At 41.9% G+C, this 25,119-nt stretch overlaps 1 protein-coding gene, 1 long non-coding RNA gene and 1 pseudogene across 3 annotated transcripts in view; all 3 read left to right on the top strand.

Annotated features, from left to right (window-relative positions):
- The first annotated feature begins 1,297 nt into the window (after positions 1-1,297).
- On the top strand, positions 1,298-13,563 carry LOC311136753 (basigin-like). Its single transcript, XM_084171027.1, has 8 exons — positions 1,298-1,522; positions 9,232-9,400; positions 9,882-9,970; positions 10,180-10,316; positions 10,611-10,884; positions 12,163-12,187; positions 12,293-12,360; positions 12,514-13,563. Exons 1-7 carry the CDS (start codon positions 1,459-1,461, stop codon positions 12,345-12,347), a joined length of 813 nt encoding a protein of 270 aa, XP_084027153.1. The 5' UTR covers positions 1,298-1,458; the 3' UTR covers positions 12,348-12,360; positions 12,514-13,563.
- A 2,623-nt stretch (positions 13,564-16,186) lies between these two features.
- LOC311137160 (potassium/sodium hyperpolarization-activated cyclic nucleotide-gated channel 2-like) overlaps positions 16,187-25,119 on the top strand; it is a 124,488-nt pseudogene continuing 115,555 nt past the window's right edge. Inside the window, exon 1 of the transcript in view lies at positions 16,187-17,087. The product of the transcript in view is annotated as a potassium/sodium hyperpolarization-activated cyclic nucleotide-gated channel 2-like (transcript). The remainder of the gene's footprint in view (positions 17,088-25,119) is intronic.
- Positions 18,308-24,241, top strand: LOC311137196. Its single transcript, XR_014613921.1, has 5 exons — positions 18,308-18,405; positions 18,735-18,878; positions 22,892-22,983; positions 23,192-23,342; positions 23,564-24,241. It is a non-coding gene; the product is annotated as an uncharacterized lncRNA (long non-coding RNA).

Here is a 25,119-nt window from a genome sequence, read left to right as displayed (position 1 = left end):
TATTTGGTTTTAAATATACTTAAGTATCAAAAGTAAATGGAATTGCTAAAATGTACTTAAGTATCAAAAGTAAAAGTATTAATAATTTCAACTTCCTTATATTAAGCAAACCAGATGGCACAATTTTCTTGTTTTTCAAAATTGATGTATAGCCAGGGGCACACTCCAACACACATTTGTGTTTAGTGAGTCCGCCAGATCAGAGGCAGTAGGGATGACATGGGATGTTCTCTTAATAAGTGTGTGAATTGGACCATTTTCCTGTCAAAATGTAACGAGTACTTTTGGGTGTCAGGGAAAATGTATGGAGTAAAAAGTACATTATTTTCTTTAGGAATGTAGTGAAGTAAAAGTAGTCAAAAATATAAATAGTAAAGTACAGATACCCCCAAAAGCTACTTAAGTAGTTCTTTAAAGTATTTTTACTTAAGTACTTTACACCACTGCTGATCTTATACTTACTCTTGCAAATGTACTGATCTTGTGTTTTATGCCCAGTTAAACATTAAAATAGATTAGCTGAAAATGACTTATGTGACCTCATTCATTCTTTTGTAGGTTGCTGCTCACAAAAAATGAAGTACCACTGTAGGATTGATCAACAGTAGGCATATCTGGTGATGCTTATCAATTACATTAGATACTGTATGAATCAATATTTGTCTGTATTTGACCCTAACATGCTGCAAGCTTTGGATTTGTAGTTGAATGTTTATCCAAGACATGCCCTTTGGTTGACATCACAAGTTTAAAAAACAACAACAACTGGACAACAATTATTCTCTCATATTCAAACACCTTGCCAAATTTGGGTGTGTAATTTCCAGTGTTGTTGATCATTAATCAGTTCATTTTATTACCCTGGTGAGTTTACAATTTGTCCTCAGGGTAGCAAATTAGACGTTCTAAATGGGATAGTATGGGAGACACAAGGATTGTCAATTACATCCCTTTAAAACAATAGTTAATTCCATTATGCAACAAGGCTTTGTTTTATATAGGGTGACAACACTGTATTGAATTGTTGGACTGTTGTCTCGTGGAGTAATGAGTGTTTCTGTTTTTACATGCAAAAGTGATTGCTTTTGATAAGGCCTTATATTATATTTTATGGAAAATAGATGGTTCTGAACGAAACATGCTGCCTTGTTGACAACAGGACGGAGCGGCGCAGATTACTGTTCGATTTGAGAAGGTCGCTCCTCCCTCTACGCTTTTGCCTGTTCACGTCGAACTGTTTTATTTTCCAAATAAAAATGAAGGGAGTCTTCCTCTCCCCCCAACGGTTACGCGCAAGGATCATGTGAACGTGCTATTTCACGACGTGAGGAGCAACTAGAGAACGGCGACTACTAACTCGTCGATGGTGTAGGAAGAGAGTCAAGATAAGATCAAATATATTAGAAAAATAGTGTAGTTGACAGTATATTTCTGTGGCAGACAAGAAAATCGTCGAAAATGAAAGTGTTGTGGGGTTTAAGTACCCTCTTATTGTGCTTGTACCGAGCCAATGCCCAGACAGGTAAGATGTTTAGCTAGGTACTGTGCAGAGAGTGCGAGCTGGCTAACGTTAGCGGTTTTCAATTATTGATTTACAGTTAAACGCCATATATTTTCCAGAGTTTTCCAAACGGTCAACCTCAATTTTTGTCCATCTCGCTGTAACGTTAACTGTAGAAAATAACGTTAACGTTCGCTAGGAAGCATAAAACGGTACAACGTTCCAGGCACCGAACATGATGGATCATTTGACTTGGTTTAGCCTGGCAACGTTAACTGTAAAGAATATATAGTTCTGACAAAGATGTGATGCTTTACATCAATATTCATACTATATTATGTATACCAGGTAGTTAGTGAATATAAACACATGTAGTGATAAAAATCTGTGACTTGTAGGTAATTAACGAAAATAGTTGGCTAGTTATGTTTCATTTTGCAATTGCAACATGCCATAATCTTCAAGAATATACTAGCAACAAGTTAAGTATTATTAGAAAGCTATCTGTCTCGTTTTAAAAAGGCTAAATAGTGTCAACATTTTAGTTCCTACTAGTATTAACTAGCTTGCACGTTTTTCACCAGATCCCCCACCATGACATGACCACCACCAGCCAATGGAGTTGCCTTTGTTTAGTCCTTCATAAACTAGCCAATGTTTTGTTTAGTGTTGCCAATTGTTGAATTTGTGAATGAGCAGACTAACCAGTTGCCTACCAAGGCTGTAATCTTTCATGTTTGAAGTCTCAGCTAGTTTTTTGAGAGCCAACGCTCTGCCTGTGCTTCTGGCTTGTTAGCTGCGAGCTTTAAACCGGTGTAGACCAGTTTGCCTGCTTGAATCATATAGAGATGTCCAGTTTCGAGGATGAAAAAAGTAGGCCTATGAGTGTTGTAACCATATGTCAACATTTCTATGGAGATAAATAACCAAATTATTTAAATGTGATACAACATAGTGGTGTAATAATGTTATATGATGTACTGTTTTATCTTTTAGTTTATATGTAATGTAAGTGCTTTTAATGTGTTCGGACCCCAGGAACAGTAGCTGGGATCCCTAATAAATACAAATACCACATCTCAATTAAAATCACAACAAATATTATATTTCTATATGGTTACAATACCAATGTATTTAAATGTATTATATAAAACGTTTCAAACAAGCAAGAAACCTTGTGTTTGCAAGCTTGTTTTTAGCAGAGACTACAAGAAATTGAAATGACCTTAACACAATGATTCCCACCTTAACACCAGCGCTTTTTGGATTTCTAACTCCCTTTAAACATTGTGTGTTTGCTACAGAGTTGTACCATTGGATTCGTCTTTGTTTAGCTATTTGATTTTGGATTTTAGGTCCCCTTTAGGTATACAAAAAATATATATAAAAAATATTTGATTGAACATTGAATTTGGCCTTATTGCTATTAGCCCATAGAAATGCATTCAATAACAGATTCATACATGGAAAAACAGTCCCCCCAAAAATATAAAGGATGTTTGTTTTGAAGTGTCTGTCATGTATCTGAGAGATAAAAGAAAGATCACGAAACATGATTTATTTTTGAAACATGTTCCCCTGTTTTTAGGCACTAAACTACTTCCATATATACTTCCATACATTTTTTACAACTGGTACCGGACTACCTTCAGGAGAGTTTTGTGGGCATCGTAGAGCAAAACAACCGACGTACACTATATATACACAAAAGTATGTGGACACCCCTACAAACGAGTGGATTCGGCTATTTCAGCCACACCTGTTGCTGACAGGTGTATAAAATCGACCACACAGCCATGCAATCTCCATAGACAAACATTGGTAGTAGAATGGCCTTACTGAAGAGCTCAGTGACTTTCAATGTGGCACCGTCATAGGATGCCACCTTTCCAACAAGTCAGTTTGTCAAATTTCTGCCGTGCTAGAGCTGCCCCGGGCCAAGTGCTGTTATTTTGAAGTGGAAACGTCTAGGAGCAACAACGGCTCAGCCGCGAAGTGGTAGGCCACACAAGCTCACACAACTGGACCGCCGAGTGCTGAGGCGCGTAGTTCGTAAAAATAGGCTGTCCTCAGTTACAACACTCACTACCGAGTTCCAAACTGCCTCTGGAAGCAACATCAACACAATAACTGTTTGTCGGGAGCTTCATGAAATGGGTGATGAATCACACTTCACCATCTGGCTGTCCGACGGACGAATCTGGGTTTGGCGGATGCCAGGAGAACGCTACCTGCCCGAATGCATAGTGCCAACTGTAAAGTTTGGTGGAGGAGGAATAATGGTCTGGGGCTGTTTTTCATGGTTCGTGCTAAGCCCCTTAGTTCCAGTGAAGGGAAATCTTAACGCTATAGTATACAATGACATTCTAGACGATTCTGTGCTTCCAACTTTCTGGCAACAGTTTGGGGAAGGCCCTTTCCTGTTTCAGCATGACAATGCCACCGTGCACAATGCGAGGTCCATACAGAAATGGTTTGTTGAGATCGGTGTGGAAGAACTTGACTGGCCTGCACAGAGCCCTGACCTCAACCCCATTGAACACCTTTGGGATGACTTGGAACGCAGACTGCGAGCTCGGCCTAATCGCCCAACATCAGTGCCCGACCTCACTAATGCTGTTGTGGCTGAATGGAAGCAAGTCCCCACAGCAATGTTCCAACATCTAGTGGAAAGCCTTCCCAGAAGAGTGGATGCTGTTATAGCAGCAAAGGGGGGACCAACTCTATATTAATGCCCATGATTTTGGAATGAGATGTTCGACGAGCAGCTGTCCACATACTTTTAGTCATGTAGTGTACGTGAGAGACTCACCTTTCCATAGGGGGGTTATATTAGTGTGTAGCCCAAACTGTTTGGACGCTACAGACAGAAATTGGCAGATCGATGGTACCCACTTCAGATGAGTCCCGTGACGCTTGTGGGGGACTTGGAGCAAAATCACCGACATGTTCGTGTGAGTCTCACCTTTCCATAGATGGGTCATAATAGTTTGTTCGGACACTAGACGTTTTCATGAGAAGATCGATTGCATTCTGGAGAGCTGAGCGCATGCATTCTAGAGAGAGATGCGCCTGTAGGCTATCTTCGCCACACATCCCTCCCCTTTTTGTCTCAACATTTCTTTATTATACTCAAGACTCATTATCTTCACACGTTATAGATGCTTTTTCATTGACAGCCGCAACTCAATAATCAGCTAGGACTTTTTCCACACCTGCCTATGAAAGACTTCTTCATATCCCATTTCTCTCCTGTTTATATTCGTTTTCATATCAACTTTTTAAAATTGTCCATAAGCCAAAGGCACAACCCTATTCATATTAGCAACCCATCCTAGTTGTTGCATCTTTAGATTCCCCCTCTGATTTTAATCTCTGTCATATACCGCTCGCATCAGGTGCTCTGTTTAGAATGGTGTTTTCTCGCGAATTGCATTTTGGCAAATGTTTGAAAATAGTTTTATTGGCTGCTTCATTACAGGAGTTGCATGTTCTGTTAAAGCTGCATATGTAATGTGTTGGGCGATCCGACCAAATTCACATAGAAATTTCAGTTATACACTGAACAAAAATATAAACACAACATGTAAAGTGTTGGTCCCATGTTTCATGTCCTGATATAGAAGATCCCAGACATGTTTAAAAGCACAAAAAGCTTGTTTCTCTCATTCTTTGCACAAATTTTTTTCTTCCATCCACCTGACAGGTGTAGCATATCAAGAAACTGATTAAACAGCATGATCATTACACAGGTGCATCTTGTGCTGGGGACAATAAAAGGCCACTCTAAAATGTGCAGTTTTGTCACACAACACAATGCCACAGTTGTCGCAGGTTTTGAGGGTGTGCCATTGTCATGCCATTCATCCGCCACCATCACCTCATGATAATACACAGCCCCATGTCGCAAGGATCTGTACACAATTCCTGGAAGCTGAAATGTCCCAGTTCTTCCATGGCCTGCATACTCACCAGACATGTCACCCATTGAGCATGTTTGGGATGCTCTGGATCGACATGTACGACAGCGTGTTCCAGTTTGCGCCAATATCCTGCAACTTCGCACAGCCATTGAAGAGGAGTGGGACAACATTTCACAGGCCACAATCAACAGCTTGATCAACTCTATGCGAAGGAGATGTCGCGCTGCATGAGACAAATGGTGGTCTCTCCAGATACTGACTGGTTTTCTGATCTACCCCCCTATTTTTTATTTATTTAAAGCTATCTGTGACCAACAGATGCATATCTGTATTCCCAGTTGTGAGATTCATAGATTAGGGCCTAATTTATTTATTTAAATTGACCGATTTCCTTATGAACTGTAACTCAGTAAAGTCTTTGAAATTGTTGCATGTTGCGTTTTATATTGAGGTTGGACTTTAGCACGTAGGGCGCACCGATTGGTATCACCTCGTTAGTCAGCATGGGTTACCTGTGCTGGTTGCAATCTCGTTAGTGGGAAGGTGTTTCACCTGTGCTGACCCAGGTGCTATTTAAGAGTGGTTGGCCCAGTGCTCCAGTTGTGTTGATAGAGTGGAGGGTTAACACCTTTTAGTTGTCGCTCCCTATTTTGATACACCTTTTTGGGTTTCTTCCTGTCTTTAAGTTTGGTGTGGGTTTTTCTTTTGTTTGCCTCCTTAGTGGGCACTGATGGTGTTCATGTTTACATTTTGGTTTTACACGCCTATCACACCTGCATTTGAAACTTCCCTATTTGTCCTCTGCTAGCATTCACACAAAAAAAGAAACCTACATGTGTAAGCCTGGTTGTTTACTATGAATAGGTGATCTGTGGCGGATGACCCATTGTCCTTAGAAAGCTGTAGCACATTAACTTGACAACCATTCCAAGCACTCGGGCCTCTGTCCTTTCAATATGCTAGGCCAGTTAGGACCACATGTAGCCTACAGAACAGTCACTCAGTAGGGGTATCTTCTGATACTGCAGCTGTTGCCATGGCCAGGTCTCCTTCCAAAAGAGATTGTTTACTCCAGTGGGACTTCCTGGCAGTTTATAATAAAATGTGACTAAGGTATGTTTTTCATTCAGGCCTATGTGAAGTCAGTACCTGTATTTACTTGTTTTGTACAGCATTTGCTATGAAGGTGACCTTTCGCAATGGTTAAAAGGATCCCACCACCCTGAGCTAAAAGGTCACATGATATTTAGAGCCAGAGGCTCCAATGGCTCTAACCCAATTCACAAGTTTGACTCTGTGGACATGTTAATAGCTACATGCTGTTGTCGTTTTAGGTGGCCAACTATTCAGAAAATGTCCACCTACCACCTCTTGTTATTGTCGTACTATGTGAAGTGTTTCTAGTGATACACAGAGAAAGGGTGTTGCGCAGACATTATGTCTGAAAACATGGTTATATCTTTGTTCAAGCAGCATTACATGGGCATCCCCGAGCTCTGCCCAGGTTTTGTTATCCCGTGCGTTGATTTAAGATTGTTTGTGGGATTCGATAGAAATAGCCCTACAGGGGGCTAACTCAACACAACTTGGCTCGCGCCTGAGAATGTTATTCCTCTGTTGCTCCTCCTGGGTATTAAATCCTGTACAGAATGTCCTCCATGTCAGATCAGGTGTCGTGTTCGATTAATAACTAAGCTCTGCACTTCCCATCAACACAAACAGACAGAGAAAATGTAATAGATTTACAGCCATATAAAAAAAAAAAAACATCTGAACTTTTAATGGCATTTTCATCATCTGCTTTGCTTTCTCGTGCTTTTTTTTGTTATTCATTGCACATTTCATTATCTTTTCAGTTAAGCTTCATTAAATGTATCTGGTTTTATCAGTGACATTTGCTTTTATTTAATGCACGTCATTCAACTTTCTGCAGTGGGTCTGAGTATCAAGGACTCTAAAAATCAATTTGGCATGAAATCATTGGGTTAAAATGACTCAAACTCTGTGCCTTCTCTTATTCATGTGTCCTATTAACCTCTTCTGTTTTTCTTTTTTGCCTTACTATCATCTCGTAAAATTGACTGATGTGCTCACACCAATCCGAACCCAATCCAAATAAATATAATACTCAAATCAATCCACCCCTCCCCCCACGGTGGCCTGTTCAGCTGTCTTTATCAAGTCGCCCCTGTCCCAGATGAAGCTGATAGAGGACAGTGCAGAGCTGCACTGTGTGGTGACTGGGAACCCCATCCCCGAGGTGCAGTGGTGGTTCATAGAGGGCGAGGAGCACGAGACCATGACCCAGCTGTTTGATGGGGCGCAGGAGGACCGTGTCGGGCTCAACGCCACCTACATCCAGCATGCCACCAGCTCCATTCACCTCTTAAACCTCACGCTCAATGACTGGCACGTACGAGTGCCACGCTTCTAACGATCCTGACCGCAACGAGCTGAAGAAGGCACCCAAAATCAAGAGGATCTGCTCACAGGCTAACGTTATAGTATTTGAATGTAAGTGAGAGGCCCTGCGTACAGCCAGGCAGCATCTCCCTGTAGGGAGGACAGTGAGTGGACCAGCTCCTGTCCCACACCCTCTCCTGACCTGTCTCACCCAGACTCCCCTACTCTCCCCTCACTGAGCTCCTGTGATGGCGTGGCCGAGCCTTTCTCCTTAGACGCTTCCTACCTGCCGTAGCACTACCCTCAATCTGATGCTTTTTTGCTAGGCCTATGTCAAAGCTTAGTGAATTGTTTAAATTAATTCATTAGCAAAATATATTTCATATATGGATAATACTGGTTAGAAGGTCTGAAACCTGCAAATGGATGCATCATAAAAAATAAAAACATGTTTTAAGGGGTCAGATTATGGTGTGTTTAGCTTCTTGTTGGCTTTCATTGTCTATTTTGCTGTCCTGTCCAAGGAGTAGAATGTGTAATAATTGATACAAACATTGGCACTGTCCTGTGTTGTTTACACTCTTTACACCTGTTTAGGCTCTTTAGGAGTACTAAATTATCTACAGAAGACCCCAAACCTGCTTTGTAATGATTCTCAGCCATAAGCCATCTTTCTGCCTTGTGGTCCAGTATTATTTGACACAAGTTGTTGATTTCTCTACCCCAAACCAAAATATCCTCTTATTTGTTCCTCTTCTCTGTCAGTGGAACACCAACCTGCAATACCTCACCTTGCTGGTTGCTTCTTCTGTTTATGTTGATTACAAGCATGGTCTCTTAGATTAACTTCCCAGTGTAACTCCTCCTCTCTTAAACTCTTGGTTCAGATAGAGCTCTCCATTTAGGTGTCTTCCCATGTGTGATCTGCCCCCTTCTTGGAAAGCTCTGCGCTGCCACTTTAATATTGTACTGTTCTTGGCTTGAAATGTGATAGTTTATGAAAGTAATAACATTTCATCAGCTAGGCTAGACCTTATCAGTTTTCACTATGAAGTTTAGGCTAAAGGATAGTAAAGCAATGTCGAGCCCTGGACAGTATCTCCTCAAGGTTTGTGCCTCCTCAACATGTTGGTATCAAGACAATCTCCAATAGAGTGCCATTTGTCCTGTAAACCCTATAAATTCCGTTAGCCTAAATAACCACAGATGTATCTAGTGCCTTTTTAGTTACCCTCAACTATTTTAGCAATATATTGTACTAGAAAAGACATACAATAATTAGTTACACTTGGCCTTTCCTCATGGTACTATGGTAAACTGTAATGGGCAGTGTATACGCCTACTTGATGTGTTCATATCAAAGGATGGCTTTTTAAAATATATTCACTTTGTGTGTGTCTACAGATCCCTTAATCGAAGCTCAACCTATGGAGGTAAACAACCAGACCTCTGCCATCCTCTCATGTAAACTGACCGACCCCCCGTCCGCAGTCAAAGGCCACTACTGGATGAGGAACGGCAAAGTGATCGAGTCATCCAAGCATAACTCGCCAACTCTCTACACCGAGCACACGTAAGGGCTCCCGAGTGGTGCAGCGGTCTAAGGCACTGCATCTCAGTGCTTGAGGCGTCACTACAGACCCCCTGGTTCGATTCCAGGCTGTATCACAACCGGCTGTGATTGGGAGTCCCATAGGGCGGCGCACAATTGGCCCAGCGTCGTCCGGATTTGGCCGGTGTAGGCCGTCATTGTAAATAAGAATTTGTTCTTAACTGACTTGCCTAGTTAAATAAAGGTCAAATAAAATAAAAAAGCTCCAGGCAGGCAGTGTGTGTCTGCATGTTTTATCTGCATGTTTGATCCAACAGATGGACGGGACTCGATTTACCTGCCACTGAAGCTCAGTCTGTTGGGGCAGCACTTTTTGTTTTTGTAAGCAAAGTGACTTCATGACTGGGATGCGTTAGAAGCCATTGTTTGAGCGAAGTCTGTTGTAGTATGCCTATGTTTCCCATTTTTAGGGCTTACATTTAGTTTTTGTTTTTTCCATTAGCTTGGCTAAAATCGATTCCCATTCCGGTGGATTGTATGAGTGCGTCTTCCTTTCTGAGCCCGAGGTGAAGACAACCATTGTGGTCAAAAGTAAGTAATCCTTTTTAAGTTTCTTCTACTGACATGCTATGCCAGTTAATTTTAGCGCACTTTGAGTATCTGAAGGCTGCAATAGGCCTATAAAGCCAATTGGTTTATAAAACTGCAGATGCTGATGTTTTGGATAAATGTTGCATATCGGCTATCATCCCATAAATGGCTATCATCCCATAAATACCTGCCTCCCTGTGTTTCACTAGCTGTTCCCCATGTCTCTGCCTACAAACACTCTGAGCATGGTAACGAGAAGGACAAGGGTGTGCTGGTGTGTGTTAGTCATGGATACCCACTGCCCACTGACTGGAAGTGGTACAAACTGGAGGGAGAAGATAAGACGGTATGCTTTAGCAAACTTTACATCATTGATACACATTAGGCTTAACAAAATTGGTTTCACTGAGCTAGAATAAACCTTGCTGCTGGACTGAACTGAGTGATTGAACTCAGTTTCAACAATGCTGCATTTATTTTCCAATTTTAGGAATCGTTGACTAAATCAATATCTTGATTGAAGCCACAGTAATTCCACACGTAGTAGTACTCGCCAAAGGGGTCTGCACTAGAAAATATAAAAATATTGAAATCTGGAAATGGGTGTTAAATGGCTTTGCTCTCTGTCTGGCGTTCTCAGGCCATCACCAACGGTACCGACAGGTATGAGATCAAGAGCACCCCCAACAGGACCACCCTGACCATTGACGACTTGGACATCGCCATGGACATAGGCGACTACATGTGCTACGGCACGAGCGAGGTCGGCTCGACCTCCGACAAGATCCACCTGCGCGTCCGCAGCCGGCTGGCTGCCCTCTGGCCCTTCCTGGGCATAGTGGCCGAGGTCATCATCCTGGTCAGCATCATCTTCATCTATGAGAAGAGGAGAAAGCCTGATGAGATCAACGACGGTATGTAGACACACCCGCAGAGAAAGGCAGAAAGGAAGTACTCTTGTTTTGCCATTCATATATGTTTTCTGAAGGGCTAAAGTAGCATACCTGGTCAAGTCCATATGTTTTGACTGAGTGTCTGCTGCCCCCCAGTGGCAGAACAGTCTCTCAGTTGCAGATGCACTGTCATTCTACTAAGTTTGCTGTGCATTACCTGCAATTTTAATGATATCTCTATAGTTTACATTTTCATAATGGTTTGGATATAGGAAGTTTACTATTATTGATGTGGTCTTCTTGATTTAGTTTTCAAGTATGTTTTCCACTCTTGATTTTAGGAGTTCCATTTCATCTAAAGCAATTGGTTTTCTATTAGAACAGTTTTTTATTATTTAAATTTTTTTATTTCTCTGTTCGCTGCTGCTTTTGCGTTTTGGTAAGTGATCAAATCTGCATGTCAGATTTGAAGTGGTTGACCTGAAATGACAGTAACTGAGAAGCTATGGGATTCTGAATGCACTGCTTTCATAGTCACCACTTGTATCTAATAAGGAACTCTTCCACTGGCCTTGCATTCCTACATTGGACCAACCTGGGCTAAATTTGAAGGACATTTTCAGACTGCAAAAATGTTGCCCCATTTTTATGCCTACAAATCAATGTTTTTTTTTTGTCATGCCAGTGAAAGGGCCAAATAAGTAATGTGATGGGGGAATTAGGTCTAACGTCATGGTTTGTAGTGTTGGAAACGCCTAAGGGATTAGGGTTTTAAAGGTACACACAGCAGTATGACATCATACACAGGGCAGCAACTTCCTGCTTACATACATCAACAACAAATATTTGTCAGTAAGCAGGAAAGCAGCCTGGCTAGTTATGTCATATTGCTGTGTATACCTTTAATATTTGGTCTTGCATTCCATCTGCATCTTGATCTCTATGCATGACGAGTAATTTCAGCTATTTATAGCAGGGATATCATGCCATCTTTGATCTCATTCCTTGCCTGAGATTTGTCATAACTCTTGCTGTTTTATCTTTTTTAATTTGATTGTGATAAAGTTCAAGTGACGTAACTGTCTTTATTTGATTATTGTAGATCTATGGCAGTGCACTTGAAAGGCCTACTTAAAGCAATAATTGGAACTTTGTCACCATTTCTTTCATTGTCTGTGGAAAGCATGCCTTTTCCATGCCTTGCTCTCATTGGGAGAATATTGCTCACACCTAGTCTCTTGAACAAATTCAGCTATTGACTCTCTTCATCTTTTCTCTTGTCCCTGTGTTGCTGTATAGATGACGACTCAGGATCTGCTCCCCTGTAAGTACACATTTCACACCGACATTAAAAAAATACAGTATTTAATTTCTCACCCAAGGAAATACTGTAATTTTTTTAATGTTCTGAATGGAAAATGTATTTCAGGAAGAGCAATGCTAACACAAACCACAAGGACATCAGGCAAAGGAACTCCAACTGAGAGAAGATGAGAGGTGTGTATGACAGCTTTTGAATCAATCCACTCGACAGGATGAGCCCATTTCAAATGAATTTATTCTGATTACCAAATCAAAGCAGTAAAACTCCTGTAGTGGTTGAGCTCTCATCAATGTAATTGTCAATCCCCTCTCTTTCTCTCCTGACAGATATCCTGATGATGACCTTCCAGGATCTATGAGGAGCATTGGGTTGTTGAGTGTTACATAATCTAGTGCACCCTGCGATTTTTAAACAACATTTTTGCTTGAGTGTTAATGTCTTGAGAAATTGACTGAATTTCCTCTAGCTTTTCTTCTATATTTCTCTCCATATTGTGCTGCCTGGGAACATGGGGCAAAACATTTTTTGCATGATTTTTATTGCCATTCTAGAAGTTTGTTCGTAGTGAAATCCATTGTAAACGTTTACGTGAGAGTGATCTATTGGTGTTTTGTTTGTTTGTGCTTCTAGCTTCCTCCACCGTCTCTCACAATTCTAAATCTGTGCTCTTATATTTGCAAGCCTGAAAAGCCACATGATAAGCAGCATGGATCCTACTAGGGATGTGAAATGTTTGGACACTGATAGATTACTGTAGGTAAAATAACAGCCGGAAGTCTTTTGACTTCAGACCCTGACCCTACCACATCACGTAGATCACCTTTGGCAGAGTTATACTGTATGATGCGCCTTAACACTAATCTATTTATTTTTCCTACACTACTTGATTTTCTGCTGTTTAAGTTGTAACACTGTATTTAGTTCCTAAATTAAACGGCAGGAAGGAGGACTATTGAAATGCAACGTGTATCTAAGAAATGCATTGTTCATGTTTGGATGGTAAATCTTTGCTAACATTTTTATCCAAGCTTTTTGGTTTTATTTCTAATTGAAATGTTTTAGTATAGTTTTGAATTGCCTCTGCTTTTGTTGCCATAGTCACATCCATATTAATACTCCCTGAAAAAGGAGAAAGTGTAAGAGATGTGTAACATTAGCTTCTTCTGATCAACCAGAAACTAGATTTCACACTAATGTATAAATCAGAATTGAAGGTGATTAAATGGGGAGACGGTTTTCTTCTAAGGGTATGTGGAACCTAAACGTGATTAAAGCTAATAAAGCTTCCTTTGTAGACAATTCAGAAGCCATATGTTGCATTAACCTGATTAGTATTGTGAGGGTTGTGTACCATTTCAGAGTTTATAAAGTATGTTAAAATATATGACGTGTGTGTGTGTGTATATATATATATATATATATATATATATATATTAGGGCTGTCAAATGATTAAAATTTTTAATCAAATTAATCAGAATTTTCAGTGGATTAATCATGATTAATCACTATTTGCAATTACACCTGAATCCTAACCATTTTTTTTCTGAAATGCATACCAAAAGATAAATAACAGGACACAGATACATAATTTTCATATTATGTCTGTTTATTAACACAGCCAAATAATGGTGTTTTAAATCAAGCTGAAACATACTACACACCATAATATTTGTCTTTGGCTGTGGCTCTTGACGGTGGCTTATAGAATGAGTCTTGAGACGCCACTTGCAAAACATCAAGGAAACCTGAGTCTTCTACAATGCTAATGGGTCTACAATCCTTTGCAATCCATTTTGCTATTGTGTTGGTCAAATTATCTGAGGTTGATTTTGTTAATTGCCTGCAAACATTCAGCGTGGTCTGGCGCAAACCACTTGCTGAATCTGACGGCCCAGCAAACGCATGTTTGGCGTTGACATGGTACTTCAAGCTTGAACAGCTCCGGTGAAATTGAAACTCCTTCTTACAAATCTTGCAAATAACCTTGTACTTGTTAACTGTACCATCATCATTCTTTTTATATTTGAATCCGTCAATAGGCCCACTTTGCTCACCTTGCTCCATCTCGCCTCTAGCTCCCAACCACTTTCCTGACCTGAATAATTTGTCACACTGCGCATGCGTGAAATGCGTTAAAAAAATTGACGTAATTAACAGCAAACAACTAATTAACGTCGTTAACGCGCTATTTTTGACAGCCCTAATATATATATATATATATATATATATATATATATATATAGTGTGTCAATTATTTTGCCTAGAAGTAAACAAGCAAGTATATTTAACACTGTCAACTGTACCAAATTGCACAATCTTAATAACGTTATTTGATTTTAAGAGATATGGTCTATTGTGTTAACTGTTGAGTAAGATGGAAATGTTTCATATTTCCACAAGACAAGATAATGCTACAGGCCATTCCACAAGTACATCTATAAAGTTATTTTCCAAAGTGCCCTGAATGGTCTTTGGCAATGGGTTTGTACCACAGGAGGTTGGTGGCACCTTATTTGGGGAGGACGGGCTCGTGGTAATGGCTGGAGCGGCATTAGTGGAATGGTTGCCATGTGTTTGATGCCATTCCATTTGCTCTGTTCCAGCCATTATTACGAGCCATCTTCCCCTCAGCAGCCTCTGCTGGTTTGTACATCAAGGTGTCAGTCCTCTCTGGTGAATGGCATGATTTGAAGCTAAGCAAAAGGGTATGTGTGATGGGTCCGCACTCAAAAAGATGTGGCATAAAGCTTGTTTTCATTTTTTTTCACTGCATCAGAGATGGCATACACGGACGTTTCAGCTTTGCAGACTTCAGTGTGGGACAATTTCAGGCCCACCGGCTAGAACGCTCAAACTCAACTCTGGACCTCAAAGCCAGTTCCACTGCATTTTTTCATTGTTCCCCTCTAATCAGGGACTAATTTAGACCTGGGACACTAGGTGTGTGTGCAATTAATTATCAGGTAGGACAGAAAACCAGCAGGCTCTGGAACTCGTAGGGTGAGAGTTGAGTACCCCTGGGCTAGAATATCTGCAGTCTGCGCACGTGCACGCTCATGATGACTTGAAGCTGGCATACAGAAGGAGTTGAATAATGGTAAAGGAGTGGACTAATGGTCTGATTTCATAGGCATAACAGCTATAGACTCACTGTACAATACAATATTACATCAGTAGGCCTACACACCCAAATCATTCTGAGAAGATACGACACGAGGGTGCGATTTAATCATCAATATGGAGGAACCATTGTGCTTCTAGGTGGTATCATTGACGTAGCCTATAGATGTGTCTGGAATAAATCAACATATCTGGACTGGTGGATATTGTAGCCTATATTGGCACCACTCATTTTCTCAGGTGAAGTCATCCACCACCAATATTATTTGGTGATTACGCACAGATAACGCATGCATGATGTGAGTAAAATAGAGAACATTTCCCACTGGGCACACACTGGTTGAATCAACATCGTTTCTCCATAATTTCAATGAAATTACAATGAACCAATGTGGAATAGACATTTAATTGACATCTGTGCCCAGTGGCTTGCCAATATGCTAATCCACTGACCTTTCAAGGCTAATATTGCATTTGAATGTGCTTCACAATAAATTACTATTTGTGCTCAAAATACAATATTCAAAACAGATTGAAATTATAGGGTAGCCCAATTTCACATTATTTATTTGTATGACTTAATAAATCAGATTTTTTTTTGCATCCCTCTGTTTCTCTGGTCCACCATGCTCATGTAATTTCACACTGGAACCTTCCTTTCAATGTCATTCATTGTGAGGAAGAGGAGAGGATGGCTTTGAGGTTAGGCAACAGAAGGGGCCCTCCGTTTCCATGTGACAAAACTAACAGCCAGATTGCAGCCATAGCAACGCCACTGGTGCTGTATCCTAAAGTGGTTTCCACTGACTGGAGCTGATTTGAACTCGTCTCCACTGCTGCTGTCCGCCCAGCAAGGCAAAGGTTCCGAAGGCGCTGTCATGGACAAGGCGGAGGATGGAGAAGCGGAGTCCAAATTCCAGCAGCCACTATTGTGCCGAGCCGTTTCCGTTAGTGTCGGAGGGGATAGAAACGGTGGAAGTATGAAGATGAATACATTTATGCCAGGAGGGGGAGCAGCGTAACAGAGTGCAAGAACTCAAACAACAATGAGCTGTGGCTCATGAAAGGCGAGGAGTCCACACCTTGTGTTCCTACAGGCGCCACAAGCTGTGCTCTGATATGCCAGGCAGATGCTGCTGGCCGTGGCGCCTCAGACTTCAGGGCTGGAGGGGACTCAGCCACAGGAACAGCAGTAACCGGGTTGGCTACTGGTTGGACAGGTGAAGGCACTACCGGTATGATATGCAACAAAAACTGAGATTGCAGAAGGGACCCCAACATTTCTGGGAACCTGTCCTACATTGTATCTAGGCAGGAGAAGCAGACAGGTGGAATAGTTGAACCCGACGACAGGAAAAGGCAAACTAGATGTAATTCGAGAGTCGCCAGCATGGACGGTTCTATCACCTCAGCTGGGTCCTTAGCACAGGGACAAGGGACCGAGGTGGCCGGGGCCACAACTACTGGCACTGAGAAAAAGGACCACAGAGTTTCCTTCTCAAATGCCCCTAATAGAAAAGCATCGTCCTCTGTGCAGAACCAACAGAAGAGGAATTCTGTCTCATGTTTTAAATTTGAGGATGGATCCCAGATTGTGCCAGATGATGGGGAACTACAGGACAATCGGACTTACATGCAGCAGCAATTTAGTTCCATGCTTCAGCCTGGAGTTAATAAATTTTCACTGCGTATGTTTGGGAGCCAAAAAGCTGTAGAAAAGGAACAAGAGCGCGTCAAATCGGCCGGTAATTGGATTATTCATCCATACAGCGATTTCAGGTAAGGGTAAAGTGCCACTCCGAGGTTGGGCGCAAGTTGGTCATGTGATCCATGGGTTGAACAAGTATAAAAATGGAACCAAGACACATAACTTTAATTTAAATCACCATTAACCAATTTGATATTATGCATTGGAAGTAAACTATGGAGAGATGTGAAATGATCCGAACTGTTGACATCCATCTTTTGCTTTCAGTGAGGTCTGCTGCTTTTCATCAGTAATGCATTGCCACTAAATGCAAATGTAAAATTATAAGCAAAAAAAATATTGTCAGTACAACACCGAATATAAAACCTGAAAAAGTTGTTTACACATTCTTCTCATCATTGTGCAGTTTTGATAGATTTGTGTCTAATGACCTTTTCCATGATGGAACATAGTTGGCTTAGGGATGAGTGTTGTGTACTGCTGAAAACGTAGTAGTTAACATGCAAAGGAAAGGCCTATTTATAGTAATGTCTCACGTTTGTAATGAATAGTCAGAGACTTGTAGTGATGTATCCTGCATAAATCAACTGACCAAAAATGACTTGTTGGTGGTGAAGTTACTTTGTAAAGATAATATGAACCCATTAAAGCTGCAATATGGAACTTTTTGGGGACCAGACCAAATTCACATAGAAATGTGAGTTATAGATCTGTCATTCTCATTGAAAGCAAGACTAAGAAGCTGTATATCTATTCAATGTGAGCTATTTCCATGCTTCCCGTTCTTAAGTTTCGTTTTTGAGTCTTTTACTTTCGTTTTTGTACACCAGCTTCAAATAGCTGAAAATACAATATTTTTGGTTATATAAAATATATTTCACAGCGGTTTAGATGGTACAATGATTCTCTACACTATCCTTGCTTGTTTTGTCACATAAACTGAAATTAGCAACCAGGAAATGGTGGAGCGATTTCTGCATAATGCATCTTTAAATACACATAAAACAGTAAAACAGATTCATTAAATAATTGTCCCATACTTAGTACCTTTATGAAATGCTTTATGGGCAATTTACTAAGCATGCACTCAATGGGTAGGCTATTCTATGATAACACATGTTGTCAAATTCCCTTATAGTGTCTGATTGATTACAGCATTGTACACAGAAATCTGATATGTTCTTGTCACATAACTTCGTCAATTGAGTACCACAGTATGAACCATAATACCCATAAAACCTAGCTGTCAAACCCGGAAATCGTTCCAATCGTTTTTCCACCATTCATTTTTCCGTAGGGGATTTTAGAAACACTTCATAAGGTATGGGTTTTGATTTGGCTTACCCTGGGGTGACGTTTTGATAACCGCGCAAATTTATCTTGGACAAGGTAACTTTTATCAATATATTCTCCTGTAATTACTCTCCAAAAATAAAATGCTAATTAGCCGCGAATGTGGCGATCAAACAGAACTACACATCCTGTCACAAGCTTTTACCTAATCACTCAAGGCGCAGGCTGGAAAAAATCTTCACATTTCTCCACGCAAACTCTCATCCACAAGTAACCTAGCAAGTAGCCTTTTTAGTTTCTCGTGTAAATAATTAATATTGTGTATTTCTTGTGTGTATTCTTGTTTAGCATTTTTCAAATTACCTTTCTAGCTACCTTAGCATTTTTTTATTACTATAATTGTTTAAATACCGTGGCCTTTTTAGCTAAACGTAGGTGTCTCCGTCGATCTGAAGCAAGGATGGTTCTGTGGTCTGTACCGGATTGTAACCACTACATAGATAAGCATACGTGTATTTTGTCGTTTTCCGACCTCTGAGCGAGAGGCGTCGCTGGAGCTGTGTGATAAGGTAAGCCCTGTTTGCTAGCTGCTAACAAGCTATTTTGGTTAGGTCAAAGAGTTGTGGTTAGCTAGCTAGATGCTTTTGAAAATTTGCTAGATAACCACTGACTGTAGTTACGTGTACAACGCACCTTACCTTATTTACAAGTAAAAAGAAAGAAAAAAAACAGTATAGGCTAGTGTAATGACTGTTTTGACCTTTTATTATTTACCTATTATTAAGTCCGTTGTGAGCTAGCCAGCTAGTTAACGTTAGCTCACAGTTTGTGTAGTCATACTTTTTCACTTGGTGACATGCAAGCTAACGTTAGCCTACCAACCAGGGCAAGTATACATTTAACATTTTAGTCATTTAGCAGACGCTCTTATCCAGAGCGACTTACAGTTAGTGAGTACATACATTTCTCATACTGCTAGCTAAATATCGCCTGGTGGGCTAGCTAGTTAGGCACCTTGGTAGGCTAGTTAACTACATTAGCTAATGTTAGCTAGCTAACGTTGCATGTATCACACGGCGGTGTAGTAGGACTTTACCGACAAGGGGTGACATGTTCAATCAAATCACATTTTATTTGTCACATGCGCCAAATACAACAGGTGTAGACCTTACCGTGAAATGCTTACTTAGAAGCCCTTAACCAACAATGCAGTTTTAAGAAAATAGGGGGGGGGGGGCCGTTGTCGTGCCGTCTTCAGACTTTCTTGGTGTGTTTGGATCATGATAGTTTGTTGGTGATGTGGACACCAAGGAACTTGAAACACTCGACACGCTCCACTACAGCCCCGTCGATGTGAATGGTGGCATGTTCGGCCCACCTTTTCATGTAGTCCACGATCATCTCCTTTGTCTTGCTCACATTGAGGGAGAGGTTGTTGTCCTGGCACCACACTGCCAGGTCTCTGACCTCCTCCCTATAGGCTGTCTCACCGTTGTCGGTGATCAGGCCTACCACCGGTGTGTTGTCAGCAAACGTAATGATGGTGTTGGAGTCGTGCTTGGCCACGCAGTCATGGGTGAACAGGGAGTACAGGAGGGGACTAAGCATGCACCCCTGAGGGGCCCCCGTGTTGAGGATCAGCGTGGCAGATGTTGTTGCTTACCCTTACCACCTGGGGGCGGCCCATCAGGAAGTCCAGGATCCAGTTGCAGAGGGAGGTGTTTAGTCCCGGGCTCCTTAGGTTAGTGATGAGCTTTGTGGGCACTATGGTGTTGAATGCTGAGCTGTGGTCAATGAACAGCATTCTCACATAGGTGTTCCTTTTGTCCAGGTGGGAAAGGGCAGTGTGGAGTGCAATAGAGATTGCATCATCTGTTGATCTGTTGGAGCGGTATACGGATTGGAGTGGGTCTAGGGTTTCAGGGATGATGGTGTTGATGTGAGCCATGACCAGCCTTTCAAAGCACTTCATGGCTACCGATGTGAGTGCTAAGGGGCGGAAGTCATTTATGGCAATTTTCTTGTGCACAGGGACTATGATGTCTGCTTGCAACGTAGGTATTATAGACTCGGTCAGGGAGAGGTTGAAAATGTCAGTGAAGACACTTGCCAGTTAGTCGGCGCATGCTCGGAGTACACGTCCTTGTAATCCGTCTGGCCCTGCGGCCTTGTTAATGTTGACCTGTTTAAAGGTCTTGCTCACATTGGCTACGGAGAGTGTGATCACACAGTCGTACGGAACAGCTGGTGCTCTCTTGCATGCTTCAGTGTTGCTTGCCTCGAAGCGAGCATAAAAGGCATTTAGGCAGTCTGGTAGGCTCGCGTCACTGGGCAGCTCGCGGCTGGGTTTCCCTTTGTAGTCCGTAATAGTTTGCAAGCCCTGCCACATCCGACGAGCGTCAGAGCCGGTGTAATAGGATTCGGTCTTAGTCCTGTATTGACGCTTTGCCTGTTTGATGGTCCGTCTGAGGGCATAGCAGGATTTCTTATAAGCGTCCGGATTAGTGTCCCGCTCCTTGAAAGCGGCAGCTCTAGCCTTTTGCTCGATGCGGATGTTGCCTGTAATCCATGGCCTCTGGTTGAGATATGTACGTACGGTCACTGTGGGGACGACATCGTCGATGCACTTATTGATGAAGCCGGTGACTGAAGTGGTATAGTCCTCAATGCCATTGGATGAATCCCGGAACATATTCCAGTCTGTGCAAGCAAAACAGTCCTGTAGCGTAGCATCCAAGTCATCTGACCACTTCCGTATTGAGCGAGTCACTGGTACTTCCTGCTTTAGTTTTTGCTTGTAAGCAGGAATCAGGAGGATAGAATTATGGTCAGATTTGCCAAATGGAGGGAGAGGGAGAGCTTTTCACGCGTCTCTGTGTGTGGAATAAAAGTTTTCTTCTTCTGGTTGCACTTACATGCTGGTAGAAATGAGGTAAAACGGATTTAAGTTCTCCTGCATTAAAGTCCCCGTCCACTAGGAGCCCCGCTTCTGGATGAGCATTTTCTTGTTTGCTTATGGCTTTATACAGCTCGTTGAGTGCGGTCTTAGTGCCAGTGTCGGTTTGTGGTGGTAAATAGACGGCTACGAAAAATATAGTGTGGTCTACAGCTTATCATGAGGTACTCTACCTCAGGCGAGCAATACCTCGAGACTACCTTAATATTAGACATTGCGCACCAGCTGTTATTGACAAATAGACACACACCCCCACCCCTCATCTTAGACGTAGATGTTCTGTCCTGCCGATGCACGGAAAACCCAGCCAAATGTATTTTATCCGTGTCGTCATTCAGCCACGACTCGGTGAAACATAAAATATTAGTTTTTAATGTCCCGTTGGTAGGATAGTCTCGAACGGAGCTCATCCAGTTTATTCTCCAGTGATTGCACGTTGGCTAATTGAACGGATGGTAGAGGCAGGTTACCAACTCTCCCACAAATTCTCACAAGGCACCCTGATCTCCGTCCCCTGTATTTCCTTATTTTCTTCATGCGAATGACAGGGATTTGGGCCTTGTCTGGGAGCAACATTACTTATATCCTTCGCGTCCGACTCATTAAAGAATACATCTTTGTCCAGTTCGAGGTGAGTAATCGCTGTTCTGATATTCAGAAGCTCTTTTCAGTCATAAGAGACGGTAGCATCAACATTATGTACAAAATAAATTAGAAACAATGCGAAAGAACACAAAATAGCACAATTGTTTAGGAACGCGTAAAACGGCAGCCATCCTCTCCGGCACCATTCTTTTGAATTAGCAAATGTGCCTAACGTTAGTGATTTACGCTAACTAGTTAACATTACTTAACATGTCACCATGGGGAAAAGTGTGACTTCACGAACGGTGAGCTAACGTTAACTAGCTGGCTAACAAAGGACTTGTGGGCTCAATGTTTTCCCATACAAAACACAAACGGTTTAGTTCCACGAGTGCATCTGTTGTACATGACTAATCAAATGACCTGTGAAGTCAGTTATACGTGTCAACAGGGATGGAAATTAAGCTAGCCCGAGGATAGTACTTTTCAGACTGGGCTAGTAGACAATGTGCCAAACTAGCCTGACACAGCAGTGAAATGGCTAGTAGAAAATGTGCCAAACTTGACAAACATCGCATGCCACAGCTTTAGGACCTGAATGTTACCCGGGCTAGTAGAAAATCGTGGTCTACTGGCCAGTGCCCAAAATCCTTATGTTCCATCCCTGCATGTCAGTCACTTTCAGACGATCCCCCTATCACTGGTCCTCCTCAGTGACCTCACGGCTGAGGGTTTTAACTTTCCTCTTGAGAATTAGAATCAGAGGTACAGTCGTATAGCTCATCACAATACTTCACCTCTTCGGCAAATAGTACCCTAGACTGTCCTGATCATCTAGTTGAGCATTCCAGATAATTCTTCCATCCCAGCAGAAATGTCCCATCCACATAGTAGGATTTTAGATGTGCAGATAGATCAAAGCCCAGTCTATTTTACCATTACTATAGTCAAGTCTGTGGGTTATGGTATTTTAATATAGATGTTACCATTTTAGTAATCAATTTAGCTAGCTAGTAAAAGTAAAACATTGTTTTCTTTCAGATGGGTGGACCGGAAACCAAGTGACAACACTCAGGTCTGCAGCTGCCATTTTCCGGTGGGAAAGAGAAATGGCCCTGTATTTACCAGAAAAGGTAGCTCATCCACCTTAGTAGAAGCAGAAGATCCAGACTGATTAACTACATTAACTACATTACTTTGTTGGCTGCTTTGAGCAAAACATGTATGTAATATAACCTATTCTGGGAGCCTAGTGTGTGTGTGTGTGTGTGTGTGTGTGTGTGTGTGTGTGTGTATGAACTATGTGGAATAATTTTGGACCATTGGCTTCCCTGAAAACAGTTGCTGACAGGCGGAGCAATATGAGTATGTCAGAGGTCGTCACGCTGGATGGTGATGGAGGCTTTGGTGGTCCACACAACAAAGAAGCAGATATCCCTTCCAGTGATGTGGAGCTGACCTAGTGCCAGTAAGGATGGTCTTCACAGAGGTGGTAAGACCCTTCCTCCTTCACTGTCTCTTCAATGGTAAGGTCCCTTGCACCATAGGGACACTTGACCTCCACCACTGCTGTGGTACCCACCAGACCATGCGGTGAGGCACCCAGAATCCCAGTCCCCGTGACCCAAAGCCCTGACTCATGCATATCCATCCCTGTAGCCATTTTGAATGCCTTGATGCCCTCCTCTTCATTATCTGTGCCCCACTTTACAGACAACACCCCATCCAATGACTGTGATCTGAGGACCCTTTTTAGCAGTGATGGAGTACACGCTTGGCCCTGACCACTGTTCCAGAATTGCTGGCTGTCAACCTCCCTCTCCCCATGGTGTACCAGTTGGGGTTGGTGCGCTGTCCAACTGTTGCCTGCCGTATAGCTTCCTGCTGCTCCACCAACAGCGCCATGCCAACCAGGATGCCTGCATGCCCCAGGTGCCCTTGTTTAAAAAAAAATGTTGAGTACAGACAGGGAGGGTAGCGGTTGTTCTGGCTCAGGTTCAAGGAGACATGGCATTCCACTGAACCTGCCCCAGAGACGGTTCCTTAGCCACTGAAGATCCTCCTCTGTGGGCTCTCGGGACAGAGGGTTGTAGTCTTCGGCCGGGTACAGGTCCTCCACTGACTGCACATGGTTGGGCACGGCTGGCTTCCTCCACTCGCATTCCACATCTGTACGGTCGATATTGTGAACCGCCAAAATAGGCTGCATGGCTACATGTATGAGCTCCACGGAGGCATTCGCATGTGGTAGAGAGAATCCCCTTGTCACCTATAGAGACCTGCCAAGAGGAAGGATGTTAAGTGCCACGTCTTTCAAAACATGACTTTGAACACCTTGAAATACATTTGTTGTAAGAAATGTGCTAAATAAATAAAGTTTGATTGACATTCCAGCTGTAGAATATTTAATATACTGTAATTTTCACATGAGGACAAGTGCTGTTTTTCAACTTCGAATTGATAACTTGGGATTTTATCACTTGACATATCAATCATATAGTGGGAAGGATCCTATAAATAAAGACTGTGTGAATACATTTGTCTATGGTCATGAAACTACAATACAGGCTGGATGTCTAAACAAAGTCAATTCTGAATGTCAATTGATTTTTAGATTGATTCTCAATGACATTTTAGAACTGTGTTAACTCATCTAATTCTGGCATCTGGGGTAATCTGGTTAATGATCATATAATTGATTAAGTGGCTCTTTCCTTGTAGAATGTTGACAGCTGTATAAAACATATTGTATTGCTAAGATGCTCGAACTTAACCTAATAGCTACACTCTGAAACAGGATGAACTTTATCCCTCATGCTGGCCCTGACCAAACCGTTAAGTTGCCCCTCACTATAGCTGCACTTCCCCTCATGGCCAGACATATAGTGGTCTTCTCCCCCTTTAATGCTCTTATGCTCATCCTTGAAAAATGCCATAAGTTCTGAAATAGACACCAAAGTCGACATACTGTACAAACAATTATCTAGGTTAAGTAATACAAAATAATTTTTTGATCTACTGCTCTGCTATCTAGCTAGCTAAAGTGTAGTCAGGGGCTAGCTAAGACAGAGAAAGGGGACAGAAGAAGTTCAACACTATTCAATTAATTTCAATACAGCACATGGATTAATGTATTGGGCACAGGTCACTGATCGTGCTGGTGAACGGTAGCTGACAGTGTCGGCTCGAGATGACATGCAGGAGCTTCCTGCAGGAATTTGTAGTCTTGCTGAGGTCTTCTCTTGCTAATTAGCATGTAAAAATGTTTT

The sequence above is a fragment of the Coregonus lavaretus genome (assembly GCF_964263955.1).
Source record: "Coregonus lavaretus genome assembly, chromosome: 11".
Taxonomy (NCBI): Eukaryota; Metazoa; Chordata; class Actinopteri; order Salmoniformes; family Salmonidae; genus Coregonus; species Coregonus lavaretus.
The sequence above is the reverse complement of the archived record's forward strand: the minus strand, read 5'-3'. Positions and strand labels throughout refer to the sequence as shown.